General features: G+C 43.4%; 8 protein-coding genes across 8 annotated transcripts; 6 read left to right on the top strand and 2 right to left on the bottom strand.

Moving 5' to 3' along the window:
• The first annotated feature begins 342 nt into the window (after positions 1 to 342).
• FA14DRAFT_173028 (uncharacterized protein) lies at positions 343 to 1234 on the top strand. Its single transcript, XM_025500448.1, has one exon. The coding sequence runs from the start codon at positions 616 to 618 to the stop codon at positions 1099 to 1101; it is 486 nt and encodes a 161-aa protein (XP_025353499.1). The 5' UTR covers positions 343 to 615; the 3' UTR covers positions 1102 to 1234.
• Positions 1235 to 1314: 80 nt separating this feature from the next.
• FA14DRAFT_173027 (terpenoid cyclases/Protein prenyltransferase) lies at positions 1315 to 3839 on the top strand. Its single transcript, XM_025500447.1, has 3 exons — positions 1315 to 1732; positions 1798 to 2491; positions 2723 to 3839. The coding sequence occupies exons 1-3, from the start codon at positions 1358 to 1360 to the stop codon at positions 3787 to 3789; spliced, it is 2136 nt and encodes a 711-aa protein (XP_025353498.1). The 5' UTR covers positions 1315 to 1357; the 3' UTR covers positions 3790 to 3839.
• On the bottom strand, positions 3801 to 8449 carry FA14DRAFT_173026 (uncharacterized protein). Its single transcript, XM_025500446.1, has one exon. It carries the CDS (start codon positions 8415 to 8417, stop codon positions 3987 to 3989), a length of 4431 nt encoding a protein of 1476 aa, XP_025353497.1. The 5' UTR covers positions 8418 to 8449; the 3' UTR covers positions 3801 to 3986.
• Positions 8450 to 9881: 1432 nt separating this feature from the next.
• On the top strand, positions 9882 to 11603 carry FA14DRAFT_125346 (MFS general substrate transporter; the record flags this gene model as incomplete). Its single annotated transcript, XM_025496700.1, has 1 exon — positions 9882 to 11603. One exon carries the CDS (start codon positions 9882 to 9884, stop codon positions 11601 to 11603), a length of 1722 nt encoding a protein of 573 aa, XP_025353496.1.
• Positions 11604 to 12404: 801 nt separating this feature from the next.
• On the top strand, positions 12405 to 14408 carry FA14DRAFT_155893 (uncharacterized protein; the record flags this gene model as incomplete). The annotated part of the gene is made up of 1 exon (XM_025497790.1): positions 12405 to 14408. The coding sequence occupies one exon, from the start codon at positions 12405 to 12407 to the stop codon at positions 14406 to 14408; it is 2004 nt and encodes a 667-aa protein (XP_025353495.1).
• Positions 14409 to 14643: 235 nt separating this feature from the next.
• FA14DRAFT_179848 (uncharacterized protein) lies at positions 14644 to 15681 on the top strand (the record flags this gene model as incomplete). Its single annotated transcript, XM_025500960.1, has 1 exon — positions 14644 to 15681. The coding sequence occupies one exon, from the start codon at positions 14644 to 14646 to the stop codon at positions 15679 to 15681; it is 1038 nt and encodes a 345-aa protein (XP_025353494.1).
• A 1430-nt stretch (positions 15682 to 17111) lies between these two features.
• Positions 17112 to 18911, top strand: FA14DRAFT_161170 (uncharacterized protein). Its single transcript, XM_025498987.1, has one exon. It carries the CDS (start codon positions 17152 to 17154, stop codon positions 18754 to 18756), a length of 1605 nt encoding a protein of 534 aa, XP_025353493.1. The 5' UTR covers positions 17112 to 17151; the 3' UTR covers positions 18757 to 18911.
• Positions 18859 to 19573, bottom strand: FA14DRAFT_179845 (catabolic 3-dehydroquinase; the record flags this gene model as incomplete). The annotated part of the gene is made up of 5 exons (XM_025500959.1): positions 18859 to 18913; positions 18982 to 19006; positions 19074 to 19137; positions 19204 to 19441; positions 19506 to 19573. 5 exons carry the CDS (start codon positions 19571 to 19573, stop codon positions 18859 to 18861), a joined length of 450 nt encoding a protein of 149 aa, XP_025353492.1.
• Between the last annotated feature and the right edge of the window lie 909 nt (positions 19574 to 20482).

The raw sequence follows: 20482 nt of genomic DNA, 5'->3' as shown, positions 1-20482 counted from the left end.
GGAAGTGAGTTCGATAGTATGTCACAACTTTAGTATAACATGACTTTGTGGTCATCTTTAAACCCAAAGGGGATAATGTACATTTCATCGGCACGGCACTTGTATTGGATGCCATTTCAAGTATGAAACATATTCTTGAATAATCATCCAATGTCCGGATTCAAATGAGGTCATTACGTATATCTGGTCAAGGAAGAACAACTCCGAATCACACATAAAGATGGTAAATGTGCGTCATTATACACTTCGGCCGACTTTTGAACTTAGTAAGCAGAAATAGCCTTTGCCCGTTATATTAAATTTTATTTCTGCCTGTTATATTAAAATTTCGGCATGGGGCCATGCTGTTCTGCTCGTTAATCAGCGCAGTGCTTTTACCACTCCGCGGGAATCTCCCCTAAAGTTATGCTAATCCTCTCACTTCCGATGTCAAAATTGATTCATCATGACGTTGATCATCGCCGTTACGGTGTTCATAGAAATTTATGGTTTTGGATAGGATATGAAAGGTTATAAAAGACGGCTTTGAAATGTCTTCAAAAATCAAATAATCCCAATCAATCTATCATCTTTCTCAAATCATCCAATCTATCATCTTTCTCAAATCATTCAATCATGCAATTCACAACATTTTCCGCTATTGCTTTTGTAGCAAGTGCCATGGCAATGATGACCAATCAAGCAAAAGCAGCTCCTGCGGTACGAGACTGTGCCGAAGCAGATACATATGGTAATTTCAACGTTGAACACCCTCCAACGTTGAAATACGGTGATAAGATCACTGTTACTTTCACGCGAAACTGTAGGTCGGTTGCAGATTACTATCCGCAATATTTGACTCTTGATATCGGAGACACACAACCAGTTCCTGAACCATTGTATCAGGTTAATGGCCCAAAGAAAATGGACTCACATAAAGTAGGCACATTGTTGGAGTACACTACCACATTTCCTGATATTGACCTATCAGGCTTTTATAAAGGTGACAATTTGACTTTTGTGGCTACCACTCAATTTTTCACAAAAGGTCCACATGGAGGTAAAGTCGACTCCTTGAGAACCTTCCAACAAGGATTCACTTTCAACAGAACAAGTGAATGAGCCAAGATCGCTTTCTTGTCGTTCTGATTCATACTATATGCCCCTTTAGACTCTAGATTCTTTCATCTCCTCAATACAATTTGTTTGCTCGTTTGATCATGCGTGTTTTATCACCCTCTTGAACGAAAGCGCGCATTGAAAGCATTGATCGATGCATGAAAATTGATTTGAGCTTTGTTCTCTTTTCAGATGCATTAGTCTGCTCCTTGCTATGAACTACCATGTCGTTGCTCTTCGATAACACATATAGGCCATCATGGGCTTGATGAATGATATGAAAGTGATCATTCGATCACATAGTAATACCAAACGTGATCGCAAGAATCCCGATTGTTGGAGTATACCGAAAGATATGCCAAATTTGACCGGTAAAGTGGTCGTTGTTACAGGTACAACTTCTGGTCTTGGTGAAGGACTTTCTCGTCATTTGATCATGAAAGGAGCAAAAGTATATATGCTGGCAAGAAATATAGAAAAAGGCGAACAGTACGCAAAACAGCTTAATGAGGAAGTAGAAAAGACAGAGGGAAATAGTGTTCGTGGTGGACATTCTGTCTTTATCACATGTGATTTTACAGACTTGTCCTCTGTTCGTAAAGCTGCGGAGGAGATCAAGCAGAGAGAAGAAGCGGTAAGTGAGGCAATAAGCAGCCATTAAATTCCATTCCCTGACTGATGACATCTCTTTGTATGCAGATACATATCATCATTTGCAACGCCGGCATTCAAACGCATCACCAAGGGAAGAATGCTGACGAGTCAAGTAAGAAACACCCTCTGTTTCCATTATACCTAACCGTTCAGGAACATGAGCTGAACTTTGGCGTTGCTGTACTAGGGCATCATTTCCTCATCAAATTACTGCAGCCGTTACTCCTTGCTGCTGCGAAGCAATCTGACTCTTCAACCGGCAGTGTGAGAATCGCGTCAGTGTCTTCGATGGCACACGAACAAATGAGAGACATCTACCGAAAGAACTGGAATCCAAGCGATCAAGCAGCTTTGCAAGTTGCCGGACAAGAATTGTATGGTCGTAGCAAGTTGGGAATCATGCATCTTGCATTCGCATGGGCCGATGCATTGAATGTCCAATTAAACGAACAAGAAAAGGTGATCGGATGTACAGCTTCACCTGGGATTGTTCAAACGAACTTTTTCAAGAATATCCCTGAGATGCACATCAAATTTGTTCAAATGTTACCCAAAGAAACGTTGGATGAGGGTTGCGCAACGATCCTATTTGGTGCCACGCAGCCTATCAATGAACGAATTGGTTTGGAACAATTGCAACATGCTTATATTACCCCGATCGCACGTTTTGCAAAACCACACAAAGCCGCCTTGGATGCTGAGAATATCAAGCGTACTTGGAAGTGGTGTGAAGAGCAATGTGATGGATTCTGATACCACTTTTTGAATTGATTCATAGATGATGGAAATGCAATGATAGCCTTGTTTGTTGTTCGTAGTGTTGTTTGTTGTTTACGCTCGAGCCCACGCGTAAGATTAAGCTTTCTTTCGTTATTCACTTGCATACAGTCTCTCTTCATATCCATATACCAGCTTGCAATGACATCCCCTTTGACGTTACACAAATCGCTTCATGTTCGATATATTGTAGCATTGGCATCCCATACGAGCTCGCTTACATATCATCTAACGACACATTTACGATTAAATGCAATTTATTGGGCCTTGACAGCATTGCATCTGTTAGGATCACCTGATGCTCTGCCACAACAAGATGTAATCGCTTATGTTTTGGATTGTTTCGATCAAAGAGAAGGGGGATTTGGTGCACACCCTGGACATGATTCACATGTTCTTGCTACTCTAAGTGCTGTTCAGATCTTGTTTATGTATGGCGTCTTGGATAAATTGGACGAAGTGGCACCAAACGATCAAAGTGGACAAAGCCGACGTGATCGAATCATCGCATTTGTTATATCGCTGCAAGATAAACAGACAGGTGAATTCGCAGGAGATTCAGCGAAGCTAGAGTACGACACAAGGTTTCTGTATTGTGCAATAAGTACGCTCTGCCTCTTAAGCACAACGACCAAAGGTATCTCCGAGGAAGAAGGAACAGAGACTGAAGATGGAATACGGATATACGAACCATTAACACGAATCGATCGCAAAAAGACAATTGATGCAATCCTGGCCTGCTACAATTTCGACGGAGGATTCGGACGGATTGCTGGATCTGAATCACATGCATCACAATCATTCGTTTCGATTGGCGCTTTGCGTATTTTAGGCGGAGTGAATTGTTTAGGACAACAACAAAGAAGGAAACATGAACGTTGGCTAAGCGAAAGACAACTCCCAAACGGAGGTTTGAACGGAAGACCGCAAAAGCTGGAAGATGTCTGTTATTCTTGGTGGGTCCTATCGGCACTTGCCATGTTCGGAAAGCTAAAATGGATCAATGGAGACAAATTGGCAAAATTCATCCTAAATTGTCAAGATCCCGATAACGGTGGAATCTCAGATAGGCCGGATAACGTTGCTGATGTTTTTCATACGCTCTTTGGAGTAGCTGGACTGGGAATGCTTGGACCACCACATTCCAATGGACTGCAAGAAATTGATCCGGTATATTGTCTTCCTGTCGCTTCTATCGAACGATTTCCTCATCTAAAACGATCTTACCAAAGCTTAATTCAAGGCACAAATGTATCATAGATCACATAGTTGTACATCAATTCATATTACAATGCTCATGCTCTGTATAGGTACATTTTGTGTGATGATGAATTCCCACCCTACATCCTGCCTCTCGAACGTCCACGACGAGGCTGTTTAGCTGCCCTTTGCTTTTCATCGGCATCAACCTCAGCCAGACTTTGATCTGCTCCTTGACTTTGACTGCTATCGGCTTCCTAATCTTCTGTTTTCTGTCGTGTACGTCGTCTGGTAACGCGCATTGGAGGAGATGAAGCGACTGCTTTTTGCTGATCATTATCAATGGGAGCTGATGCCTCTGTTTCCGCTTGTTGCTCCGGCTCAGGATCATCTTTTGAATTCTGTGAGGCATCATTCGTCGCTTCTTCTCCTGCATCTTCTCCCACTGCGCTACTGTTATCCGTACCTGTCGTGTTTCTCGTTGATCTCTTTCTCTTTTTGTCGTAGGTTCTCTTTTGGTTTCTCTTGTAAATTCGCTTCTGTTCTTGGGTCTTCTCACGCGGATTACTCTTCGTACCCGGTTGAGAAGATTGCGATTCAGGCTCATCTGTGTTGGAAGTTTGTTCCAGAAGGCTTTCTTGTGTATGTTTTTTTCCCGCTTCTGTAATCTTCTTCGAAGAGCTTCTCTTCCTGCCAGTCGTCTTCTTCTTCTTCGAGGGCGTAGGGGATGCGGCCTGTTGTTCATCATCGTCCTCCTCCTCCTCTTCATCTTCCTCCAAGATTGATGTATCGAGCAATTTGTCTGGGATACCAATACTGCTTGGAATGACAGTTTCGCGAGCAACACTAGGCGATCTGGTTCGACTTCTCATGCGCTTTTGCCTAACGTCATCAGGTACATAATCCGCCATATCACCATCTGGATCTGATCGACGTGGTTTACGATGTGAATGAGGTGAGGAATGCTGTTGATGAGTATGACCTCCTTCGTTTCCCGATTTTGCAGAGAGTGCTTCGCTTGCTGCTCTTTTTGCTGAAGATCGAGTCTCTCTACGTGTTTCATTAACAGGGACATCTGTTTCCTCTACTTTTGATTCTTTTCCATCAGCGGTGCTTGTTTCGACGTGCTCGGTAATGCTTCCACGTTTGCGTCTGCTGCGCCGAGGCTCGACTGTTGCAGAGGTATCTGCTGCCTTATCGTCTTCATTTTGATCCGCAGAAGACGTCTCAGCTTCTTGATTGCCGACTTCCTCAGGCACTTTCAGATTTTGTTTGTCACTTTCTTCAACGTTTTGATCTTTGCTCGCAGGTACTGATTGCTGCTCCTGTTCCTCCTCCACTAAGTCCTTTGTCAGTCCTTTAGTTTCCGCATTCTCGTCTGCAGTTGGTGCTTCGACATTGACCTCAAGGTCTGGAATTGTCCGATCAACCTTCATCATTTCTTCCACAGGGTCATCTTTGTCAGCAGCGTGCAAGTCCTCTTTGACTTCCTCAGGGACTGCATCAACAGTCTCAACAGGATCGGTCGCTGGTGCAGCAACACTTGAGAGTGCCTCCTCAACGATATCGACTGAATCATCGGCCACAGGTTCTTGCAAACCTAGTGGTTGTGGCTCTAACATATCGATAGTTGCTGCTTGAATCTCAGAAACATCTTCAGGTGATCCAGGTTTTCCAGTCTCTGTTGCCTGACCTTCGGCACTTTCCTCAAACACTGCTGCTTGGATTTCGGGGGCATCTGCGGGCATTTCATCTTCTTCAGCTTCTGCTTCTTGAATTGCGGTGGCACCTGCGGGCACTTCATCTTCTTCAACTTCTGCTTCTTGAATTGCGGTGGCACCTGCGGGCATTTCATCTTCTTCAACTTCTGCTTCTTGAATTGCGGTGGCACCTGCGGGCACTCCATCTTCTTCAACTTCTGCTTCTTGAATTGCGGTGGCACCTGCAGGCACTTCATCTTCTTCAACTTCTGCTTCTCGAACTGCGGTGGCATCTGCGGGTAATCCATTTTCTTCGACTTCCGCTGGTTGGTCTCTAACTTCTGCTGCTTGATCTTCAGCTAGACCTACAGGTAATTTCTTTTCATCAACCTCTGCTGCTTGAGCTCGAGGAGCATCTAGAGATGATTCATTCTCTTCGACCTCTGTTATTCCTGCGATCGCTTCTTCAACATCTCCTTCATCGACCAGCATTTCCTGGATATGAAGTTCCTTTAGCCCTTCACCATTATCTTGTGATTCCGCAACATGCTCATGAATCAGGCTGGCTACACTTTCCACATCAGGCTGAAGATGCCAATGCTCGAGTGCTTGATCTCCAGTCGTTGAGCGTACTTCGGTAATCTCGATCTCTTGACCAAGGTTTTGATCTTCATCTTGGGCGAGATTTTGCGGTGAAGGCTGTTGAGGTAAAACATCTTCTTCATTTTCTTCCCCTTCCACAATAGGCTGTACAGCACTCGTCGTAATGAACTCATTTCGAGGCGTTCCAACATCACTCGCCACAGAAGTCCGTTGAGATCGTAAAGCAGCTGCCCTTTTAACAACATTTTTCAGATCGACCAAATCGCTACCGTCTTTGACATGACCTGCTGTTGGCTTTGGCGTACTGGCTGTGCTTTGATTCGCATGGGGTGTCATGACAGTAGAAGGTGGGACTGGGCTCATAGAAGTTCGATTGGATCTCTGTTGATCATCTTCCATTTGTTCGTTCACTTGCTCTTTCAATTGCAAGAGTGCTTCTCCATCTGCAGTACCTATCGCTTCAGCTTCTGCAGGCGGCGGCGGTGGTGGTACTGGAGCTGGTGAAGGTGGCACAGGGAAGGATGACCAAGTCGGATTCTGTTGCGCAATTTGTGGAATTGCTTGGTCGTCAATGTTTGACGAAGATGCAGGGAAAGCTTGATCGAACAGATTTGGCGAAAAAGCTGCGTGAGGTATCGACGTTTGAAAAGAAGACTGATCCGAGTGCATGTTCTGCTCAAACAAAGCTGGTGGCGCTTGTGCAAGGTCGTTCAATGCTTGAAGAGATATAGAGTTTTGCCAGAGATGAGATGGATCAGAAGGCATTGATGTAGCTAAATTTGCGTCGAACGCTGGCATTTGTTGACTGTTTTGGAAGAGATTCTCATCATTAGCCGATGCATGCTCAATGCCCTCGTTGAGCAACTCCATTCCGTTCTGAGCATGCATTTCACCTTCATCCTCTTCTTCTTCATCGTACATCTCGTCATCTTCGTTTTCTGCGCCCTCTTCCTGCCCTTCGTAGTCCTCTTGCTCATCGTCCGAGCCGTCTTGGTACCTCTCGTATTGAGCTGCGTCATGTGCCATGCGATTGTAGTCGGCAGGTTGAGAATTGGCAGGCAATTCATCCTCTTCATCGCTGTCAATCAGACTGATGGCTTCTTCTTGATTGGAGCCAAACATTCCCATTGAGCTGCGAGATGGTTGTGAGTAGAGATTTTGATGATGTCGTTCCTCGTCATAATAATCTTCCCCTACTCCTTCGGATTCATCATCTTCGTCCTCTTCTTCATCATTATCTTCTTCCCCTTCCTCCTCACCCTGAATTCCAGCTTCACCAGGGATTGAATCATCGTCTTCATCATTATCAACTTCGTCTTCCAATAGCTCATCCTCCTTTTCGCTCATCTCACCACGCAACCTCGCTGCTTCACTGGATGTAGATTTGAGCTGATCATACTCGACTGAGCTATCTCCCAAAATCTCAGATGGGTCCGCATCATATGAGTTTTCCGGTTGATCAACTTCTTGAATAAGTGGCTTTTGACCGGCTTGATTTTGCGTTGCAGATTTTTGTAGCATTTGCGCAACTTGCATTGCCACTTCGGGTGAGACATCCTCTTGTTCAAGTTGATCAACAGATGCACGAATTTCTGGACCTTCACTTTGCCCGCCGTTTCCACCGAATACTTCAAACACTTGCTTTTCCAATCCTTTTTCCGATTCATCAATTTCTCCATTGGCTTCTCTCTCGGACAGGCGCTGGAGAAAGGCTTCTGCTGCCAGCCGCGTACGTTCGGTTCTTTCAGGATTCAACGCCGCTGTATCGCCTTCCATATCCTCCTCCATCTCATCCTCATTCTCCTCTTCTTCTGAGTCTTCTTCGGATTCGGAGTCCTCATCATCGTCACTTTCCTCATCATCTTGTACCTCTCTCTCTTCTTGGTCTTCAATGCCATTCTCATGCGTATCTAGGGTCTCTGTGGTGGATATATGCGCACCTCCTTGAGCAGAAGAAGATGCAGTATCGCTGCCCGGGATAGTTCCACGCCATGGATCGATGGGTACAGACCGTCTAAGGCTCCTTGAGGGTCTCGCAGCCAGTTCATTTGCAATTTTGGAAGCCAGATCATTGCAAAAGCTCAATTCATCAAATGTATCAAAAGCGCTCTTCCTGCCTCTTCGTTGCTGTGTGGTGCCATTGGGTCGAGCGATTGAAGCTGAACTTGTCTCTTTTTGTATACTATCGACACTGCTTTCGCCTACCAGACTTCTCCTGAACGACGCTGAAGATTGACGAGGTTTGGCTGGTGAGAATGTAGGTGCCTGTGCAAGGTAAGTGGGCGGTCTCAATTTCGAAATAGATGCAAATGATGCACTACTCTGACCTCCTCCACCTATACCATTACTTCCGCCCTGATAAGGACGGGTGTTTCTTCCATCCATCTTGTGTTTCCTTGTCAGGAAGTATGGAGGAGATGATCATCAGGAGTAGTACCGTTTCCATTGATCTTCTGATAAAATTTGATTTCCCCCATGGAACAAACGCTCAGGGCAACGCCGGCAAAGAAATGTCGCGTACAGATAGTACACGCGTTTGACATGCCCAAACACTGGTGCTCACGGTGCTGCACGTCCTGTAGATCTGGCTCTGGCGTTGGCACACGAGGTTGCATGTCTTCGTCATTATCGATGAGCCAAAGATCTCGCTCCGCTCTCGCCTGAGCTTCCTGGAAACGGGCTTGCCTCAAGACTTCCCCCTCTTCCAAACGTGCTTGCCTCAAAGCTTCAAATATGGATATATCGTGGGTTGCAGTACTACAGGCGCTTCCGGTCTTGGCTCTGTCTGGAAGTGTGCATATGTCGCTTGAGTGATATCTGCACGACAGACATAGCACATGACCGTGCCACATTGGCAAATCATTTTGTTGCATGCTCGTTCGGTTACGTCTTTGATAAGCACCCGATTGCAAACACGGTTTGGACAACGGCGCATCAAAGCTTCAGCCAGCCTCTCTTCTGCTATGTTCAGTGGTGTGTTTTTTGCTTGGTTTGCTTGTTCGCATGTCTTTGGGTGATGATAAGGCAGCTTGCATTCAAGGCAGGACCATACTCCACATTTAGCATTCGCACAGAAGAAGGGTTTTTCTCTGTCTTCTGGACAGATGACGTATGAGTAATAGTAAAAGGGGCATGACTTCAAACCGTCAATCTTAGCTGACGTGATTTCCTCGTCGTATACATGTGGAACCAGAGCTGAAAAGTCTTTTCATTTAAGAATTGTTTAACTTTAGACTTAGAGAAGATAGTATCACATTTACATATGTCTGTATATAAATCTTGTTCGTTGAAAACCAATTTCTGTTTCTATATTTCTACGACCATATAACTTATGTATCTATAAGCATATGACTTATATATCTATAAGATCTTATAAGAAATGATACCACCTCTTTATAAACTTATAGAGGTAAATAAATAAATTCACTACGATCATTTCTACTTACTGACGATAACACCTAATTCGATAAGTATACGCTATTCTTCTACGTGCTTAACGCTTATATCTCATACGCTAAACTCACCGAGCAGGTGTAAAAACTTGATGTTAGAATAAAAGCCAAACTTGTTGTTGCCTACCACTAATTAAAAATCAAAAAGCGGTACCGTGACCGATGGATATTGATAGTTACCGGTCACCGTTGAAGTGTATATTCTGTGGGGTAGGAATGAAAGTTGCCTCGGTGATACTCGGCTGTAAAGTAAGGGCGGAAAAGCAGGTCAATTGACCATGGTGTATTCGAGTCATCGGCCTCTTAGAACGTTTAGCAAAAGCACAAAGATGTACCTACTCGCCCTATTCACTGGCTTTTTCACTCCCTACAAGCATGATCCCGACCTCTGGCAGTCATGACTACAACTGTACCACAGCAAGAAGATGTGATCTCATTAGAAGTTATTACAAGCCCACTAGAAGCAGTAAAGGCAGAGGGTCAAGATGAAAAGACACAAGATCAAACGCATACAGTAGACCAAATACATAAACTTCCAGAAACACAAGATAGAGAGCAACATTGGCTGACAAAAGAAACGCACCTGTTACCCAAGAATAATATTTGGATCGTCTTACCGGGTTTATTCTTAGTAACAGGTTTGGCAGCGTTAGATCAAACGATTGTCACTACGGCAAATCCAACGATTGCGGCAGACTTGCATGGTGGACCAACTTCGATCTCTTGGGTTGGATCAGCATATCTTCTCGCATCTACTGCTGTCATACCATTGTGCGGCAGACTATCAGATCTTATTGGCAGGAAACCAGTCCTTTGGTCTGCCATCTTTTTGTTCTTGTTCGGTTCAACGATGTGTGGTGTAGCAAAGAATATGACCTGGCTCAACATTTGCCGTGGCTTGCAAGGTGTAGGCGCAGGCGGAACGGAAAATATGGTGAATATTTTGTTAGGAGACATTTTCCCGTTAGAGAAACGAGGCTTCTACGGTGGACTATTTGATCTCGTTTGGGCATTCTCTGGTCTGATCGGACCTTTGATAGGAGGTGCACTGTCGCAATCAGGCTCGTCTTGGCGCTGGTGCTTCTTTATCAATTTGCCGATTGGTGGTCTTGCTTTTCTAGTTTTGGCTTTCAACTTGAAATTGAACCCGATGCAGAAAAGGCCGTTAGAGGAAGTTTGGAAAACATTCGACAAAGGTGGCTACCTTTTCTTATTGGCGGGAATCGTCTTGTTTTTGTTAGGATTCACCTTTGCTGAGTCACACGGCTTTTCAGAGTTGAAAGCGATTCTTTGCATTGCTATCGGAGGGGCTCTCTTTCTCGTTTTTGCTCTTTACGAATGTGCAATGGAAAGATACTTTCCTGACAAGACTCAAACAATCTTTCCTTCAAGATTATTTCGGAATCGGACAACACTGCTTATGTTTTTGGGTATCATTTGTCGTGCTCCAGCATTTATGGCAACGGTGTTCTATTTGCCTGTCTATTATCAAGCAATCACAGGTGCATCTCCTGTCATGAGTGGTGTGAAAATGCTAGCGCTTACTCTTTCCTGCTCATTATCTGCTTTGATCTCGGGTTACAATATTTCCAGAATTCGACGTTGCCATCCTACGATTGTCATTTCTTTCGTCATAATGACTATAGGCACGGGGTTGATGACCATGTTGCATGCTGATACGCCTTCTGTTCTGCAAGCTATTTATCCAATTATCTTTGGAATTGGTTTTGGGGTTATTTCTCAATCTGGTGTCATGGTCATTCAAGCTGCAATGCCTGTCAAAGAGATGGCAGTTTCAGGATCTGCCGTTTATCTGGTCCGTTTTGCCTCCTTTACCGTTGGCGTGGCAGTAGCCGGAAGTATATTCAATTCAGGCGTACGCTCCAATACAGCAAACATCACCGGTTATGATCGAGCAGGATTACCGGCTGATCAATCGAACTTGCGCAACTTGATTCATTTACAACCTCCAGAACTAGCTTTCCAAGTTCTCAAAGCTTACAGTGATGCAATTCGATCGATTTGGATCGTCTTCACGCCTATCGTTGGAATTGGATTTTTGGCTGTTTTGGGTATACGTGAATATAGCATGACAAGGAATACCGTTCAACAACAATAGCAGCATGATGCACTGTGCTATTTATCAGATAGGAAGAATTGAATAAAATAAAAACCGTTGCACTGCAGACACGCTAAAGAAAGACCGAGTGATTGTTATCAGATCAAATTTCTTGGCGTGCATGACATACACACTCACAATTTCGCTAAATGATTTTTCTCGGATCCTACACACATGCTTCTTGCATTGTCTTTCGTTGTGAATTGATTTCAGACACGTTTTGACATATGCAGCCGCATGCAGGAAAGTTGAACAATTCCCTGAAATGTCAATTTACCACCACTTGATTATGAGTGTGCATATTCTGATTGGATATATCCCTCAATAGCCGAGGCGAAATAATCATCCTTTGCATAATTCATCAAGATTTAGACTCTTTGGCGTTAATTGTGCCACGGTTTGACAAAATGAAATCATCTACCGCCGCCGGTGAACGGTGATCTTGGAAGGTGTTAGCCTATCAGATTTTGCGTTTGATGCAAAGAACTCTGAGGTAAAAGATTTTCATTCTTCATTCGTTATTTTAATATTTTGATTATTGACTTCATTGTTCTTTGGGTATAATTGGCTTTTGTACCTTGCAGTGTAAGAGCATGTATGTTTGTTTTACCTGTCATCCTATGGCGTAATGCACGTCATCATATGCGGTGCCGTGACGGGGTTAGTTCCAATCAGATCCGTAATTATTGTATCCCACAGCAAAGCCCCTTATCAAGATGCTGAGAAGTTGGTACTTAAAAGGGTTATCTAGAAGAGCGATCCATCTTCACCCACTCAGAAAACATTATTACAGTAATCATCATGACAAACGGCGTTCGACCTTGGTCTACCGCAGGAATTGAGAAAAAAGCAGCAAAGGGTGGATACAAGAAAGGAACAATCGAGTATGACAATTTTGTTCAAACGAATCTTGCAAAAGCCTATAACAGCTTCAAAGTTCCAACGATTGCAGGATATGTGATCTTAGGTGGTTTCGGTTTGCTTGTTTTGGCAGTTGGTCTTTATAGGTTGATTTGCTTCCTGGCAAACAGGAGGAGAAATGGATTACCGTCAAAGAAAACAAAGCTGGAAAACGTCATCCAAAAAAGTGTTACGAAGAAACCATTTGTGGGAGAAAGACATGCACAAGAATATGGAAAAGGGCTATTCACCTTTCGGTCACCATTACGAATTCATGTGATCGTCCTTTTCTTCTTGTTTCTCGCAAACATCATTCCACTTACCGCATTCTACCAAATTTTGGACCCGGCAAAAAATACAAGTTGGCCAAACAATCGATATGCAGCTCAAAGCAGGTACTTTGCTGATCGATCAAGTGTATTGGCAGTTGCACAACTTCCAATCTTGTTCTTATTGAGTGGTCGAAATAGTCCAGTTGTCTTTGTGACAGGCTGTTCGTTCAACACACTCATGCTTTATCATCGTTGGATCGGTCGATTGGTGGCAGTGTTGGCTTTACTTCATGGTATTGCCTACACAGCTTATCTTGTCAATTTGGGAAAGTACACACAATATTGGTGGAAATATAATTGGTTCCCTTTGGGTCCAGTGGCATTGATTATGTTCGTCTTTATCATCTTTACGGCACATAGACCGGTCATACGTAAATATGCTTACGATGTCTTTATCGCTGTGCACGTTTTGCTAGTAATTGCCGCAATTGCTACTTTGCATTGGCATGTTTATTTGATGGACAGTGCAAGTTGTCACGATTTCATTATCTGGATTTATGTCGCAATCGCCTTTTGGGCATTCGATCGAGCGGTAAGACTGCTTCGGCTAGTACTATTCAGCTTTGACGTTCGGTTGAAAACAAAACAACGTTGGTCTGTTGGTAAGGTGGAACGCTTTGACAACATCAACGTTTTGCGAATCACAGTTGACCTGCCCGCACCCTCTTCTGCCTTGCACACTTCTGTCGCATATGCTGGCTCTCACTTTTACCTCTACATGCCACAAATCCAAGCATTGACGTCACACCCTTTTTCGCTTGTGCAACATCGGATCACACAAGATGAACAAGGTCAATGCAAGGACCAGCTAGTATTCTGCGCTTCCATCCACAAAGGCATCACGAGAGTATTGAACGCTAAATGGCAAAACAAAACCTTACCAATCTTCCTTGATGGACCTTATGGCGTCAGACATAACATTTTATCATTCGATGATGTATTCTTATTTGCTGCGGGTATTGGTATCACACATATCCTTTCTTTGCTCGATGGGGTTGTTGAGCCAAATCCAACGAGAAGCAAAAACGTTCACCTTGTATGGTGTATCCGATCGATCGAAATGATGGCCGTTGCAATTGAAGTCTTGGAGGATGTTAAAGCAAGGTTGAAGGTAGGGGAAGCGCTCCAGCATGTGAGTATTTCCGTCTTCGTCACTGGTCAAGGCACCATTCCATTGCCTGTGTTGGATAACGAGAAAAGATCTTCTCCATTGGACGAAAAGGCAGTCACGCCATCAGGAGATATGACGATCACCTATGCAGGTACTACCTTAACATCAAATGATGCAATCATGGCAAAGTCGAATAATACTTGCATACACGAAGGGAAAGAAGGATTGAATTCTGAGAATGATCTATTTGCAAGATTGCAAAGAATAGCAGGATCTCATCCTTCCTCTCAATTTGAACTTACGATCAATCAAAGAAGAGCAGATATTCAACAAATCATAAGTGAACAAGTTACTGGACAATCGGCTGTATTTGCTTGTGGAAGTGATGTATTTTTGGATCAAATCAGAAATGCGTCTTTGCAAGTTGATGCAAGTTATTTCGAAGAGCCATTCAGTTGGTGATGGAAGTGATAAATCATGTACAATACTCCAAATTGAACTTCATGATGAGTAGTAGAATTGATTTCGTCTGTGCGGCGGCGTTTGAATTTTTAGCTGTTGGACTCCACTTTAGAGTTAGTGCAGGCACTGCGCCAGTGTTTCCCGTTCAATCTTTATCCGATTGAATTATTCTCCTTATCCGAACATGTGTCCATCAGATTGACAATCATCTTTACCACCAACACAATCTATCATCATGTCAGGTAAAACTTCAGCAAATGCATGGGTATACACAGATGCCTATCCACAAGGTCTCAAACAAGGAAAGATTAACATTCCCTCACAAGACGGTGAAAAAGTGATCGTTGAAGTGAATGCATGTGCCCTAAATCCAGTGGATATTCAAACGATGAATTTGCCAAGAAAGAATGCAAACGAAAAAGGAAAAGAATGGGGAATAGTTTGTGATTTTAGTGGAAAAGTAGTACATGCAAAAGGATTCAGTAAAGGAGATGAAGTTTTTGGAATTTCATTCTCTGCTTTTACACCTTTGCGAACGGGAACTTTGGCAAAAGTGGCAGTTTTGGATGCTAGTAAAACTTGTATGATCAATAAACCCGTTTCATGGACGAACGAACAAGCATCTGCACTCCCATTGGTATGGCTAACGGCAAAAAAGTGCGTTGAAGATGTCAAGCCATTCTTGACGAAATCGGGTCGAAATGAAAAGAGAGTCGTTGTTCTGGGTGGTAGTTCAGCAGTTGGAATATATACCATCATCTTGGCAAAGAAGCTAGGATGGAAAGTACTCTCTACAAGCTCTTCACGCAATAAGGAATTCTTACAGGATAAACTTAAAGTTGATCAACATGTCGATTATACAACAGATGACGTTCGTGCGAAAGCAACCGCATTCAAGCCACAAGCGGTGATCGATTGTGTGGGTGGAACTGAATGCATTGGGATCCCAGGTAATCTGCGCTATATCAGCATCGTTGGTGATAAGACCGGAAGAGAAACCATGGGTGGTCCATACACATACTATGACTGGCGTGCACCTGCTTACGTTATTAGTCAATGGCTTCGATGGGCAAAAGGATACGTTGGCTTAGGAGAAAGTTATGATGTTGTCATTCTTGATCCTAAACGTGAATGGCTTGAAGAGTCAACGACAACAATCAGCCCTGATTCTATTTATATCGACAGCGTCTTTCCATTCGAAAAAGCAAAAGAGGCTTTCCAACGTCTCGATACCGGTAGAGCAAAAGGAAAAGTAGTTATTAAAGTACAGTAATGATATTATGCAAATGCATCGATCAACGAGACATTTTACGAAAATAGTTTGCTGTTCCGAATGAACCAAATTCTATGTCCCTTAACTTGCGTACATGATAGCATATGATCAATGGACTAACGGGTTCTTCAAAGTTGACAAGAATAGCAAGAACCATTGCGCACGTTTCAGGTAAGAAAACCATAAAGGCAATTGCGGCATTTTGACGAATGAAACCACTGGAACTGGTTGCAGACCATACTCGAAAAAAGGCTTCAACCATTAAACAACCCTGTAAGAACAACAAAAAGATTGTTGAAAGGAACATTCTTGGTCTTACACCTGGCACACATCGACCGCCTTCCACTGTGAATTTACTACGCAATGCAGCAGGACCAATGATTGCTATTAGAATTGTGAAAATCATCATGAATCCAACGACGGCCATAAACATGATTCCTGAACTTTCAAGTAGCTGTTTGCCCATGTGTATCTCATTAGGATCGAATGAACCGATAATCTTTACCTGTCCAAGTGACCCTACCGCGGAAAACGCCGTCAGAATTCCAAACATTGACAGATTGAGAACAATGCTTTTGTTGCCGGATAAATGTATGTCACGTAGATCAAGGAACCTAATTGAACAGATGAAGTCAGATTCTTCATTCTGTTCAGCTTTGTTACACATCACTCACCAGTATAAAGTCAAATCCAAAACAGCTTCTATGAAGAACAAATAAGCAGAAACCAAAAGTACTCCAGCTATGATTTCTTCATTTCCATTGATCGTTCCTCCTTGTTTTTGAGTGTTTGCCAGGTGTGCTCTGAGGGCATATGTAGCCGTCCTACAAGCTAAAAAGATCACCCATGAAACCATTAAACCTTTAAATTGTTTTGCTTTGTACGTTTTGATCAACATGCACAAACAAAGAAATCCCGTCACGGCAGCCATTGCGATTGAGCATGGTTCGGATATATTTTGAATGGTTGACAGTGCCTGACTATCATTCGTCGACATTGTAGCGAATGCTTATACGGTTTCGAGGTAAAGAAAAGATGATGGAAGATAGAGGAAAAGAGAAATGAGAGAGAGGAGGAATAGTTTAAGACATTTTAATCATTGGCCAACTCAATGAAGGAAAATTATTCAATTATACACCGAAGTGACTCCCTAACGCCAATTTGCATTCATAATCAGAGTATATGGTGAGAAGCAAAGTGAGAAAGAGCGACCCTGATCAACAACAGAATCTTGCGTTGGGCGTAATTCAGGGTAAAATGATTCAGCCCCAGCTTGAATCAATTAAGCGTGGCGCATTCAAGACGCCGAATGAAGCTAAAATTCAATCTCCCGCTCCTCTCTTGTAAAGTGCAACAATGCAACTGTGTACTTGCGCACAATTAAAGACTCCACACTTCTGCTTAAACACGGATTGTCAGCTTGATTTACACACAACAACCAACACCTCCTCTCTCTCTCCTCTCGCAAGTATGACGGACGATTCAATCTTGTTGAGGCATAGCAAACCACCCGTAAGCTTAAACATAGAAGGTGCAAGGGTGCTCTATTGGCCTGCTAGATCAGACATCGAATTACCTCCAAGTGGTTCACTAGTCTTTATCGTCGGCAATCCCGGTTTGGCAGATTATTATACCCGCTACTTGACCGAATTGCAAAATCTCGTTCATAGCGATGGTCGATCAAATCTGGAAATCTTTTGTTTGTCCCAGTTAGGTCATGATCCTCACGCACTTCATCCTCCGCAAAAGATTGTTTCGCTCGATGAACAGATACAAAATAAAGCCAATATTCTCAAAGCAATCACTGAAAGATGGAATGGAAGAAAGACTACAATTCTGGCAAATAGACCAAAACTTATCCTTGCAGGTCATAGCATTGGCGCTTATATGGCTTTGGAAATTGTCAGACGTAAACTCAATCCTGTACCAGTCTCATCTGTTCATCTTTTGTTCCCCGCATTACATCAAATCGGTCACAGTCCCAACGCACGTCGACTATCCTGGCTATTGAAAGCAGATGACAGGCCACTACTATCACCATATGCACCATCTGTATTGATGGTGCTAAGCTTTTTGGTTTCGATACTGTTGCGAATCATACAATTCTTCCCTCTGCCAATCGTTCATTTTCTCGTTTTATGTGGTGCGCCTTCTCAACCTATGGAAGCGATCAAAATCACGTCCGATTTCATCTTGGACAGCAAATGTGCACAACAGGCAATCAGTATGGGAAGAGAAGAGATGAAGCTAGTGAAAAAGGTACAAGCATTGAACGAAGCAGAAGATGAACATCATCAATCGAATGGACAACGAAACGGAAGTGCTTTACCCGTCAAACTTCGAGCTTATTGGGCTGCCGGTGATTTGGACGGATGGGCTCCTGAATCAACTCGATTGGCAGTGGAAGAGACGCTAGGATTGCAAGGATATGAATTACCCGCTGCGATTATCGACAAACATAAAGGACTACAACCACAAAAAACGTTGAAAAAGCGTAAATCGTATTCGGTCGAAGAGATTCGAAGGGCAAGAAGGAATGGAAGTGGGGCAAAGAGACGAGCTTTGGCCGGAATGGTTCATGCAGGTGCAAGTGCAGGATATGGATTAGCAAGCAGTTTGGGTAATTTGGGCTATCGTAGAGGCGCACCTCCTCGTGCACCATCTTCGGGTATGCGAAATATACAATCACCTTTAGGATCACCTGCACGCACGTTACGCAGAAGGCCAAGCTTGGTAGCTGCTCGTGCTTCACGTAGATTTGACGGAAGTATCGTGATCGAACCTGCAGGAGAGGATGATGGAGAATTGGATTTGTTGGCAGAAGATCCGGAAAATTCGTTGGACGGGGTTGTTTTTAGTCCAGGAGCGATTGAGCCAACTTTGGATGAAACTTTGAAACCTGGACCAACAGGAAAGACAGCTGCTGCTCCACTAACCGTTGATCCTGCTTTAGCCATGCCAGATCGTGCTTCGATTGTATGCAAGTTGGGTATGCCACATGCCTTTGTCCTAGAACATAGCGATAAAATGGCCGCAATTTCTTCTGCTATGATTATTTCAGATTTACAAGGATGATTAAGGGATTACTCTTTCGATTTTGCTTTGTCTTCTTTTCTTTTAGCTTCATCTTGGAGGATCCTTCTTATGTCATGAGAAATGCAATTTTCATTTTTTGCTCTATTTGGCTTTATTTAATTGATTGGCAGCAAAGTCGATTGCGGCAGTGTAAGAGCTGAAAAAGAGGAGTGTGAGAGGTTGTTAGATTATTAGACGATAATCTGCACAGGTGGTTACACTCACTACGTTCCAAGGCCTAAGATTACACCTAGTAGAGAGCGGAAAGCATCAATTCAGTATCTCCATTAAATTGTATCGCTTTAAATATGACTCACCAACTGCTTTTGCAGATAGATATGAATGATGTCGGAACTCTTCCCTTTTATGAGTGTTTGAGATCTGTCAAAGGGGTGGGGGTAGACTCGATCAGCTTCACTTTCATCCATACAGCTCTCGTGTACTCACATGAACTTCAACAAAAGGAATGTCCACTCCACTCAAAGCATCTACCAAAGCAACAGAAGTATGAGTCCAAGCGCCTGCATTGATGATGATATACTTTGTTCCATCATGTTTTGCAGAATGAATTTTGTCCAACATGATACCTTCATGATTTGTTTGAAATGCTTCAAAGTTGAGATTATGGAATTTGCATTGTTGTTCTGCTCTACTTACGACGTCTTGTAGTGTTTCTGTGCCGTATCTGTGTGAGAGGTCAAGCCTGTCAGAACGTTGCAAAGAGTTACTGTTGTGACGATTGTACTCACTTTTCTGGTTCACGAGTACCAAGCAGGTTGAGATTAGGTCCGTTCAAGAATAAGATCTTTGCAGTCATGTTTGTTGTGGAATGTTTCGAGATGGTAGAAAGATGTTAAGTCACATTGATTGCAGAATTTGCGGGGAAGAAAAGGTAAAGCACGACATTGGTGCAGAACACGATAAATTACTCCGAATGTCCGATCCGATGTGTGTGTGCACTGTGCGCCGACGTTGCAAAATCGAGAAGGGTGTCTGAACCTGTGCTATCTTGGGAGTTACCAGCTGTTCATGTGATCGCAGAATGTACAACTTACCTTATCATCGAATGCACGAGAAGTATTAATCAAGAGGTAGTGTGGCAGAATGATCCTAAGTATAAGAAAAGCCAACTGCAACAAGTTGTTCAACTTTCTTCTGGCAAGACAACTTCCACGCTAATAGTGTTTGACCGGACGCACCTCTTGTCATTCAGCCCAAACTTTCAAGCATTGGCGCACGGAGCGCAGAGGGTGTTTGTGTTTATTAGGGTTCATGCGGATACGGAATGGCAGAGAAGATCTTACTTACTTACATTACACCATCATATAGTTCCATCCATCTTGTCAAGCAGCAAAATGGCTGACGCAGAAGATAGAGCAGCAAGAGCTGCAAGAGCAAGAAAGCAACTCAAAAAAGCACAACAAAAACGAAAAGCAGCGGCAGCAGCAGCAGTTGCAGCCGGAGGTGGTGAAGAAGTTGAAGAAAATGGAAGCGAGAATGAAGATGAAACGATAGCAGAAGAGAGTAATGGTACAGCACTTCAGCCAGCTCCCGTTGAGCAACCTCAATTAACACGATCATCCAGCAAAAGATCAAGTAGGGCAGGCTCAATCAGCAAAGTATCTTCCCCGCCTGTTTCAGAACGTGGTGGGTTCAATTTGACACCTAGGCCTCCTTCAAGTTTAGGTGCACGATCACAATCTGGAGGAGAGGAAGCTTTGTCCCC

The sequence above is a fragment of the Meira miltonrushii genome (genome assembly GCF_003144205.1).
Source record: "Meira miltonrushii strain MCA 3882 unplaced genomic scaffold FA14scaffold_3, whole genome shotgun sequence".
Lineage (NCBI taxonomy): Eukaryota > Fungi > Basidiomycota > Exobasidiomycetes > Exobasidiales > Brachybasidiaceae > Meira > Meira miltonrushii.
Note: the sequence above shows the minus strand (reverse complement) of the source record. Positions and strands in the feature narration are given on the sequence as shown.

What these genes read in the sequence shown, in the direction of transcription:
- FA14DRAFT_173028 (XM_025500448.1), top strand. Translation starts at nt 616, where the DNA reads ATGCAATTCACAACATTTTCCGCTATTGCTTTTGTAGCAAGTGCCATG.
- FA14DRAFT_173027 (XM_025500447.1), top strand. Translation starts at nt 1,358, where the DNA reads ATGGGCTTGATGAATGATATGAAAGTGATCATTCGATCACATAGTAAT. An exon ending in TCAAGCAGAGAGAAGAAGCG is followed by an intron (nt 1,733 to 1,797) that starts GTAAGTGAGGCA and finishes CTTTGTATGCAG; the next exon opens with ATACATATCATCATTTGCAA. An exon ending in GAAGTGGTGTGAAGAGCAAT is followed by an intron (nt 2,492 to 2,722) that starts GTGATGGATTCT and finishes GATATATTGTAG; the next exon opens with CATTGGCATCCCATACGAGC.
- FA14DRAFT_173026 (XM_025500446.1), bottom strand. Translation starts at nt 8,417, where the DNA reads ATGGATGGAAGAAACACCCGTCCTTATCAGGGCGGAAGTAATGGTATA.
- FA14DRAFT_161170 (XM_025498987.1), top strand. Translation starts at nt 17,152, where the DNA reads ATGACGGACGATTCAATCTTGTTGAGGCATAGCAAACCACCCGTAAGC.